The sequence below is a fragment of the Scyliorhinus torazame genome, chromosome 24 (assembly GCF_047496885.1).
Source record: "Scyliorhinus torazame isolate Kashiwa2021f chromosome 24, sScyTor2.1, whole genome shotgun sequence".
Lineage (NCBI taxonomy): Eukaryota > Metazoa > Chordata > Chondrichthyes > Carcharhiniformes > Scyliorhinidae > Scyliorhinus > Scyliorhinus torazame.
In genome coordinates, this window is record NC_092730.1 from 16,198,124 (window position 1) to 16,208,536 (window position 10,413).

General features: G+C 54.4%; 1 protein-coding gene across 1 annotated transcript; it reads right to left on the reverse strand.

The window, feature by feature from the left end:
- Window positions 1–3,926: 3,926 nt before the first annotated feature.
- On the reverse strand, window positions 3,927–9,823 carry LOC140399920 (transmembrane protein 179-like). The gene is made up of 3 exons (XM_072489402.1): window positions 9,600–9,823; window positions 6,836–6,914; window positions 3,927–5,106 (listed from the first exon to the last, which is right to left on the reverse strand). The coding sequence occupies exons 1-3, from the start codon at window positions 9,806–9,808 to the stop codon at window positions 4,915–4,917; spliced, it is 480 nt and encodes a 159-aa protein (XP_072345503.1). The 5' UTR covers window positions 9,809–9,823; the 3' UTR covers window positions 3,927–4,914.
- Window positions 9,824–10,413: the final 590 nt, after the last annotated feature.

Below are 10,413 nucleotides of genomic sequence, written 5' to 3' on the forward strand. Positions count from 1 at the left end.
CAATGGATCTTGAGTGAATCACTCAAGGTTGAACAGGGGTATCCTGTTTATTCCTATTTACGAGTTTAAGTGGGACATTGTAACTCAGGCCAGGTGTGGGCATATCCCTCTGACTCAGTGCTAACAGTTTTACCCTCCGTCTGTTAACCCCTAAACTGCCCAGTACATCTTCGTTCCCATTTCCTCATAACTCCCTGTCGTAACCACCTCTCTCCCTCCATCAATCCTTGTGCTCTGTGCCACCGAGCGATTATTTTTTTTTAAATTTAGAGTATCCAATTAATTTTTTTCCAATTAAGGGGGCAATTTAGCGCGGCCAATCCACCTACCCTGCACATCTTTGGGTTGTGGGGGCGAAACCCCCGCAGACACGGGGAGGATGTGCAAACTCCACACGGACAGTGACCCAGAGCCGGGATCGAACCTGGGACCTGCCGCGAGGCAGCACTGCTAACCCACTGCGCCACCGTGCTGCCCCTCACCGAGCGATTATTAACGAGACTTTACCCTCCAATCCCTTTGTAGCAAAGGCCAGCCGACCCCTATGCCTTCCTCATTGCTCGCCGTGCCTGCAGGCTAACTGTTCCCCGCCCCGAAAACCCGGGTGGGATATCGGGATTCGCAGACGGGAAATATGGGGAGAACGCAGGGGGGGGGGGCGTCGACGGGTAACGCGAGCGGGACCCGTGGGGTCAGCGGCCGGCTCTTTGATGTTTTGAACTGTCCTTGGCCGTGTCATCTCCAGCTGAAACACTAGGAGGAGCTAGTGCACCATCTCGAACTCTGAAAGACTCACTCGCCCCTCCCCCCCCTTCCAACCATGGTTGCCAACGCTCCCGGGCTCTCCTGGAGGAAGTTGGCAACATCGGTAGGGGGTCCAGATGAGGCCATTCGAGCGTCAATCTGCCCCCCTTCCGGTTGGCTGTGGGGAGACGAGGCGTCCTGTGGTGAATGTATTCACCGGGAGATGTGGTGCCTGCGTAACCTTTAAGGATTGAGCTGGAACCCCGGTGGGCTCTGCCTCTGGCTCCGCCCCCCCCGGGACGGTATATAGTCCTGCGCCCGGTGGGTGGCGCTCATTTTGTACAGCGGTCACTGGCAGGCTAGTTCTTTGTGTCATCAAGCCTTCGTCCACTTGTTCAGATGGTCTCGCTGTGAATTGATGGTATATCACGTCCACAGGATGGACCAATGGCATTCGTGCGGGCCAGGTTCTGGGGTAGGGGAGGGTGGCGTAGGTGCGGCGGGTGCTCAAGGTGCCCGGGATACCGCCAAGGAACGTTTGTGCACCTTTGGGTGGGCGATACGTAAATTAAATCAACAATTTAGGGCAGCACACGTGACTAGCACTGCGGCTTCACAGCGGCAGGGTCCCAGGTTCGATTCCCCGCTGGGTCACTGTCTGTGCGGAGTCTGCGCGTCCTCCCCCCGTGTCTGCGTGGGTTTCCTCCGGGTGCTCCGGTTTCCTCCCACAGTCCAAAGACGGGCAGGTTAGGTGGGTTGACCGCGATAAATTGCCCCTTAGTGACCAAAAAGGTTAGCAGGGGTTATTGGGTTATGGGGATAGGGTGGAAGTGAGGGCTTAAGTGGGTCGGTGCAGACTCGATGGGCCGAATGGCCTCCTTCTGCACTGTATGTTCTGTGCCCCCCCCCCCCACCACCCCCCCAACCTCAGGATGTCCCAAAACACTTTGCAACCAATGAAGCGCTTCCTCGAAAAGTGTTGAAATTAAACATGGTGGCCATTTTGTTTCAAACCCGTTCATGTGATGTGGGCGCGGTTGGCAGGCCGAGCATTTAATGCCCGTTCCTGTGTGTCTGGAGTCACGTCTAGGCCAGACCGGGTAAGGATGACAGACTTCCTTCCCGAAAGGGCATTAGCAAACCATATGGTTCTTTTTTAAGACAGGGGTTTCATGTCACCGTTAAGACCTTTAACTCCAGATCTGCCGTGGCGGGATTTGAACCTGGGACGGTGGATGACTGGTCCAGCAACAATACAACTACGCCACCGCCCTCCCGGCCAATTAGCGCACAGAAAGTGCCCGCGAGCCGCAACGCGACCGCGGCGACCCGAGAATGAACAAACAAGGAGCCGGAGGAGGCCCTCGGGCCTCGGGGATGTTTCGGTGATGCTGGTTGACCTCAGGATGGCTGGGGAGAACACCCCACCCCACCCCAGCTACCCTACCTCTCGGGGTTCACCTCTCATTCCAAAGGCAGCACTCGTGGCGGTGCGGCACCCCCTCGGTGCAGGACCAGGGGCAGCAGCCTCGGATTTTGCGCCCGAGGGCGGGACTTGACCCCCCCACCCCCCCCCTCGGCCTTCTGGGTCAGCCCTGGACGACACTCCCGGCCTGCAATCGGCCAAGCCTTTGCCTCACGGCCGGGGTGGAAGCGAGGGGGCATTGAGAATGGTCTGAGTGCCTCTTTTAGTGGGGGTGGGGGTAACGTCTGGCAGGGCCTTCCCCAGCGAGAGTTGGCATTCTCCGGGAAAGGAGAGTGGAACTGAAGTAAGTTAATTGACATCTCGCCTCCGATAGACAGCTGCTCAGCCGGGTGAACTCTGACATCCAGAGTGACGATCAATCAAGTTCTCCTCTGCGTCTGACAATGTTCTTAGGTAACCCCCCCCCCCCCCCCAAAGACCCACCATCCCCCCACCGGCCTCACACACACACAAACAGATGCGGCCTGGGTCTCCGGGTCTCAGTTGCCACAGAAACGTCAGCAGAGCACCAGCTGCCTTGCCTTCACTTTGATCTATAGATCCTGTTGGGAGTTGCGGAGTCATCGATGGAGCTGAGGGAGAGAGAGAGGCAGACAGAGAGAGAGAGAGGGCGGAGGCAGAGGAAAAGGGAGAGAGAGAGAGAGGGGGGTAAAGGCAGAGGGGCAGAGAGAGAGAGAGGGGAAGGCAGAGAGGGGGCACAGAGAGAGAGGGAAGACAGAGAGAGAGAGAGAAGGCAGAGAGAGAGTGAGAAGGCAGAGAGAGGGGAAGAGAGAGAGAGAGAGAGAAGGCAGAGAGAGGGGAAGAGAGAGAGAGAGAGAGGGGAAGAGAGAGGGGAAGAGATAGAGAGAGGACGCAGAGAGAGGGACAGAGAGAGAGGCGGAGGCAGAGAGAGAGAGAGGCATAGGCAGAGAGAGGGGCAGAGAGTGGAGCGGAGAGGTGTTCTGGGGGAGAAAGGCAGGTCAGAAGAGAGAATGGCAGGGAGAGCGACAGAGCTCCCAGGTGACAGTCTGTCACATCTGTACCCATGTCGGAGTTAGAGTGGGGGATTGGTCAGATAGACAGAGAGACAGTGACAAACAGAGAGAGACTGAGAGAGACAGGCAGAGAGAGAGAGACTGAGAGAGAGAGACAGACAGACAGACAGTGACAAATGGAGAGAGAAGCAGGCAGAGAGAGAAACAGAGAGAGAGAGAGAAAGAGATGGACAGAGAGAGAGAGAGATGGACAGAGAGAGAGAGGGAGAGATGGACAGAGAGAGAGAGATGGACAGAGAGAGAGAAACGGACAGAGACAGAGAGAGAGACAGACAGACAGACAGTGACAAATGGAGAGAGAAGCAGGCAGAGAGAGAAACAGAGATAGAGAGAGAAACAGAGAGAGAGAGAGAGATGGACAGAGAGAGAGAGAGAGAGAGATGGACAGAGAGAGAGAGAGAGAGAAAGAGACGGACAGAGAGAGATGGACAGAGAGAGGTGGTCAGAAAGAGAGAAACGGACAGAGACAGAGACAGAGAGAGAGAGAGATGGACAGAGAGAGAGAGACAGAGAGAGAGAAATATACAGAGACAGAGAGACAGAGAGAGAGGAGAGACAGAGATGGACAGCCAGGCAGAGAAAGGACTAAACGAGAGAGATGATGAAGAAAGTGATAAATGTGGAGGGATTGAGGCTGGAAAAATAGCCACAGGACACAGTCGCAATTTTCAATTGTTTAATAAATAGAAATGGTGAGAGACACGTTGATGCACAAGTAACACTGTGTATACTGATAATAAATTAAAATAAAACTCCAGTTAATAAATCACAACAGGGCAGAGCTGGGCTGTATTACAGGAGCGTTGGTTTCGCGTCCCTGCTGAATTTTAATTGCACGGATTATACAATAAAGTCAGGGGGGGGGGGGCTATTCGACTAGGGTGGGCATCACAGGCACAAACCTGATCGCCCCCTCGTCCACGTGTGGGCATTCGGGGGGGGGGGGGGGGATGCGGTCATTGTACGCCGATCGGTGATCGGTCCAGCTGGGACTGAGAGGAAAGGGGGGGGGGGGGGGGGGGAAGGGGGGGTACAGATAATCCAGGCCCTTTGAGAAGGGGATGATGTGGTGGTGGGGAAAGGAGAATATCACGTGGAAGTCAACATTTAGCCCCAGCACCACCAGCCCACACCCCCCCCCCCCCCGCCCATCCGCCGCAACCACCCACCTCTGCACGCGCCAGAGGCCCGCTGGCCTTTGTGACATTCCTTCATGGTCGAACAGCCGGCCGGCGAGTGGTCACTCGCAGGAGGGAGCGGAGGCCAGCTCAGCTTCCCCCGGACGAGCACGGAGGGCCGGGTGGGGGGGGGATGTGGGGGGGGGGGTACATTCAAAATAAAACACGGTTGACGGGCAGCTGGGGAGCTGACAGCGCGTTGGCGACAAACACAACAGATATTGTACCTCGTTCTGGAGTGGCCCTGAGGCAAAAGACTGCAAACGCCAACAAAAAGCAAAATCCGAGGGTGAAAACCGTCCCTTCCCCCTCCCACCTCAGTGTATAAATGGGGCAGGGGTTAACTTATTCATCCCACTAAAGCCTTGTTACTATAGGCTTCGGGCCTACCCGCAATCCACCGCCTTTACCAATTGGCCATGGGCGGCGGGGGGGGGGGGGGGCCTTGGCAATGCCGCGTGGCGCCGTTGGCTCAAATGAAGACGCTGGGGAGGTCCGCTTGCTCCTCGGGAAGGGCCCGCCCGCGGGCGGAGCGATTCAGGAGCAGTTCCTTCTCCCGGGACAGGCAGCGAGCCAGCTCCTTGCGTTTGTAGTTCCGGTAAACCTTGAGAAACGCCAGCACGCCCAGCAGCACCCATATCGTCCAAATACTCCAGAGGCCGAACTGGATAGGAAAATGGAAGGGGGGGGAGAGGGCAGAGAGAGAGAGAGATTCAGTACCAACCACAAGAACGGGACGCCTCCATGGCTTCGCCATCCCCCAAACCCCGCCGGGGATAGGGCGGGGGAGTGGGCCTAAGTAGGGTGCTCTTTCAGAGGGTCAGTGCAGAGTCGATGGGCCGAATGGAATTCTATGGACTCCACAGTCCTGAGTCCAACATTCCCAGCGCAGCATTCTGGAATTTCTGGAAAGACTTGAATCAAAGCCTTGCCTCTCCCAACCTTGGGAGTGTATTCGCCATCTCAGTCAGTACTGAGGGAGTGCCGCACTGTCAGAGGGTCAGTACCGAGGGAGTGCTGCACTGTCAGAGGGTCAGTGCTGAGGGAGCGCTGCACTGTCAGAAGGTCAGTACTGAGGGAGTGCCGCACTATCAGAGGGTCAGTACTGAGGGAGCGCTGCACTGTCAGAGGGCCAGTGCTGAGGGAGTGCTGCACTGTCAGAGGGCCAGTACTGAGGGAGCACCGCACTGTCAGAGGGTCAGTACTGAGGGAGCGCCGCACTGTCAGAGGGTCAGTACTGAGGGAGTGCTGCACTGTCAGAGGGTCAGTACTGAGGGACTGCCGCACTGTCAGAGGGTCAGTACTGAGGGAGTGCTGCACTGTCAGAGGGTCAGTGCTGAGGGAGCGCTGCACTGTCAGAAGGTCAGTACTGAGGGAGTGCCGCACTATCAGAGGGTCAGTACTGAGGGAGCGCTGCACTGTCAGAGGGCCAGTGCTGAGGGAGTGCTGCACTGTCAGAGGGCCAGTACTGAGGGAGCACCGCACTGTCAGAGGGTCAGTACTGAGGGAGCGCCGCACTGTCAGAGGGTCAGTACTGAGGGAGTGCTGCACTGTCAGAGGGTCAGTACTGAGGGACTGCCGCACTGTCAGAGGGTCAGTACTGAGGGACTGCCGCACTGTCAGAGGGTCAGTACTGAGGGACTGCCGCACTGTCAGAGGGTCTGTACTGAGGGAGTGCCGCACTGTCAGAGGGTCAGTACTGAGGGAGCGCCGCACTGTCAGAGGGTCAGTACTGAGGGAGTGCCGCACTGTCAAAGGGTCAGTACTGAGGGAGTGCCGCACTGTCAGAGGGTCAGTACTGAGGGAGTGCTGCACTGTCAGAGGGTCAGTACTGAGGGAGTGCCGCACTGTCAGAGGGTCAGTACTGAGGGAGTGCTGCACTGTCAGAGGGTCAGTACTGAGGGAGTGCTGCACTGTCAGAGGGTCAGTACTGAGGGAGTGCCGCACTGTCAGAGGGTCAGTACTGAGGGAGTGCTGCACTGTCAGAGGGTCAGTACTGAGGAGTGCTGCACTGTCAGAGGGTCAGTACTGAGGGAGCGTCGCACTGTCAGAGGGTCAGTACTGAGGGAGTGCTGCACTGTCAGATGGTCAATACTGAGGGAGTGCTGCACTGCCAGAGGGTCAGTACTGAGGGAGTGCTGCACTGTCAGAGGGTCAGTACTGAGGGAGTGCTGCACTGTCAGAGGGTCAGTACTGAGGGAGTGCTGCACTGTCAGAGGGTCAGTACTGAGGGAGTGCTGCACTGTCAGATGGTCAATACTGAGGGAGTGCTGCACTGCCAGAGGGTCAGTACTGAGGGAGTGCTGCTCTGTTGGAGTGGGGGTGGGGGGGGGGGGGGGGGGGCGGGTGGATGCGAGGAAAGTCTAAGGACGGCACGCGGGCTGCACACTCACCTGGGCGATCCTGAAGTGGATGTAAAAAGCAGATGTGTTGACGTCCAGGTGGAGGTTCGTCGATTGGATCTCCTCGCAGCTGATGGGGAAAAGACAAGAGGCGGAGTAAATCCCATAATGCCCTGGGGCCCGCTCCTCCATCATGGCCTTGGAGCCCAGCTTTGAAACCTCCAACCACCCTCATTTTAAAACACCAAATCCCCAGCTTCCCTCCCCCCGAGCCTCTCATAAACGAACGGAAAGCTCACAAGGCCTGGGAGGGAGCACTTGGCCCCTCGAATTCACCCCCTTCTCCCCCGCTCCTTCCCCTCCCAATTCCGGCCTCCCACAGGCGGGGGTGAAGAATTGAATTTCCATCGCGCCTTTCACACCCTCAGAACCTCCCAAAGATCCTCGCAGCCCACGGCGCACTTGCCGACGTGCAGCTCGCTGCCGCCAGGGAGGGAGCGCGGCATCCATTTTGTGCACAGGAAGCTCCCACAGATAGGCGACAATGGGCAGATAACGGCGACGTTTGGCGAGGGGTAAACTCCCCGGCTCTTCAGAATGATGGCTGTGATGAATGTGGGAAATGTGAATATTGTATTGTGTGTCTGTCGCAGTAATGTTATTAAAATAACTTAGGTTAAGATATCCAGATTATATGTCTGCTAAAGCTGTGTTTAGTGGGTTAACAGCTAGGTAGGCTGTGATGTCACTCAAGGGAGGGGCTGGGTCTGTTTCTAGTTTTGTTTTCAGCCCTGCCCCGTGCCTGTTTTTTCTAGTTTCATTTTCAGCCCTGCCCTGTGCCTGTTTTTTTCTAGTTTCATTTTCAGCCCTGCCCTGTGTCTGTTGTTTTTAGTTTTGTTTTCAGCCCTGCCCCGTGTCTGTTGTTTTTAGTTTCATTTTCAGCCCTGCCCTATGTCTGTTGTTTTTAATTTTGGTTTCAGCCAGGGCAGCACGGTGGCGCCGTGGGTTAGCCCTGCAGCCTCATGGCACCAAGGTCCCAGGTTCGATCCCGGCTCTGGGTCACTGTCCGTGTGGAGTTTGCACATTCTCCCTCTGTTTGCATGGGTTTCACCCCCACAACCCAAAGATGTGCAGGCTAGGTGGATTGGCCACGCTAAATTGCCCCTTAACTGGAAAAAATTAATTGGGTACTCTAAATTTATTTTTAAAAATAAGTTTTGTTTTCAGCCCTGCCCCGTGCCTGTTTTCTTTTAGTTTCATTTTCAGCCCTGCCCATGTCAGTTGTTTTTAGTTTCGTTTTCAGCCCTGCCCCGTGACTGTTGTTTTGAGTTTTTTTTTCAGCCCTGCCCATGTCAGTTGTTTTTAGTTTCATTTTCAGCCCTGCCCCGTGTCTGTTGTTTTTAGTTTCGTTTTCAGCCCTGCCCCGTGTCTGCTGTTTTTAGTTTTGTTTTCAGCCCTGCCCCGTGTCAGTTGTTTTTAGTTTTGTTTTCAACCCTGCCCCATGTCTGTTGTTTCCGAGTTTCGTTTTCAGCCTGCCCCTTGTCTGTTGTTTCCTAGTTTCGTTTTCAGCCCTGCCCCTTGTCTGTTGTTTCTAGTTTCGTTTTCAGCCCTGTCCCGTGTCTGTCATTTTCTAGTTTCATTTTCAGCCCTGCCCGTGTCAGTTGTTTTTAGTTTCGTTTTCAGCCCTGCCCCGTGTCTGTTGTTTCTCAGTTTTGTTTTCAGCCCTGCCACGTGTCTGTTGTTTTTAGTTTCATTTTCAGCCCTGCCCCGTGTCTGTTGTCTTTAGTTTTGTTTTCAGCCCTGTCCCGTGTCTGTCATTTTCTAGTTTCATTTTCAGCCCTGCCCCGTGTCAGTTGTTTTTAGTTTTGTTTTCAGCCCTGCCCCGTGTCAGTTGTTTTTAGTTTCGTTTTCAGCCCTGCCCCGTGTCAGTTGTTTTTAGTTTCATTTTCAGCCCTGCCCCGTGTCAGTTGTTTTTAGTTTCGTTTTCAGCCCTGCCCTGTGTCTGGTCTTTCTCAGTTTCATTTTCAGCCCTGCCCCTTGTCAATTATTTTTAATTTGATTCTGAGAGCTCTGCTCTGGGTTCTGGGGAAAGGAATTGTATTTCACAGACTAACTTCTGAAAGCTTCTGTCCCAAGGACTTTGTGAATAAATCTGTAAGTCACAGAGTGTTAACTTTATTAATAGGTGGCATTCCACCAATATGTAGATTTTGCTTAATTCAAACTTTAGGAGTAGATGGGAAAGTCAGCTCAAAGACATTTCTTAATTTTTAGGAACTGTTTAACTGTTAATTGTAAAACCCTGGATGTTTATGGGGTAAATGATGTGTTCACAATAAAGTTAGTTTTAATATAAAAGATCCGAGTTGTCAATGGGATCACTTCTGGGGGTGAAGTATCCTTGCCTCACAGTTTACAAATTGAATAATTTCGGATCAGGTTTCCTAAATTGGGGCCCGGTCTGGTACCAAAACATGGCCCAGGGGGGGTCGTTGACGTCCACCCCTCACCCGCCCTGCCTCGAGAGGGGTAGGTGGGGCCTCAAAACATCTCACACTTCCCGAGGACTCGCCCTCATTCCGTTCCCCAGGATCTCAAAGCTGCCCCTCCCGCGGTCTCTCCCCCCTCCCTACCCCCCGGAGACCTGCAAGCGGTTGAAACCCGGGCTTCAGAGGGCCGTCCCTCGCCCGCCGGGCGCTTAAGCCCGAGCGGCCCAGCGGCCCGGAGGGAGGAGTTCGGCCTTGCCACGCGCGGGCCTGTCCCGCCACTGGCTCTGGGTCAGCCGCCAGGCTCGGAGGCCCGCGGGCGGACTCACCTCATGGGCAAGCTCCCATGGTTGGTCACCACGTCACACCAGATGTTAAAGCCCACACTGATCATCACGCTGGAGACGATGGTCAAGAACAGCACCGAGCAGCTCAGCAGCAGGTTCAGAAAGGCGGAAAAGAACGTGCTAGAAGGAACAAAGAACAGAGGGGAAAAAAACACACAGGACGCCCTGTTGTTACGGACGAGGTGGACCATCAACACAACTGGCTCATGCCAACTAGACGGAACCTTGCCAACCCAACACTGCCACTCATTTTAAAAAAAGAATATTTCTATTGACGTATTTGCTAAATGTTGATAACAATACAGAAGCAATAATAATAACATAAACATCAACATGGTAAGACCATAAGACCATAGGAGCGGAAGTAAGGCCATTCGGCCCATCGAGTCCACTCCACCATTCAATCATGGCTGATTTCAACTCCATTTACCCGCTCTCTCTCTCCATAGCCCTTCATTCCTCGAGAAATCAAGAATTTATCAACTTCTGTCTTAAAGACACTCAACGTCCCGGCCTCCACTGCCCTCAGTGGCAATGAATTCCACAGACCCACCACTCTCTGGCTGAAGAAATTTCTCCTCATCTCTGTTCTGAAGTGACTCCCTTTTATTCTAAGGCTGTGCCCCCGGGTCCTAGTCTCCCCTGCTCATGGAAACAACTTCCCTACGTCCACCCTATCTAAGCCATTCATTATCTTGTAAGTTTCTATTAGATCTCCCCTCAACCTCCTAAACTCCAATGAATATAATCCCAGGATCCTCAGACGTTCATCGTATGTTAGGCCTACCATTCCTGG

What these genes read in the sequence shown, in the direction of transcription:
- LOC140399920 (XM_072489402.1), bottom strand. Translation starts at nt 9,808, where the DNA reads ATGGTCCACCTCGTCCGTAACAACAGGGCGTCCTGTGTGTTTTTTTCC. An exon ending in CATGGGAGCTTGCCCATGAG is followed by an intron (nt 6,915 to 9,599) that starts GTGAGTCCGCCC and finishes TTTCCCCATCAG; the next exon opens with CTGCGAGGAGATCCAATCGA. An exon ending in TCCACTTCAGGATCGCCCAG is followed by an intron (nt 5,107 to 6,835) that starts GTGAGTGTGCAG and finishes TTTCCTATCCAG; the next exon opens with TTCGGCCTCTGGAGTATTTG.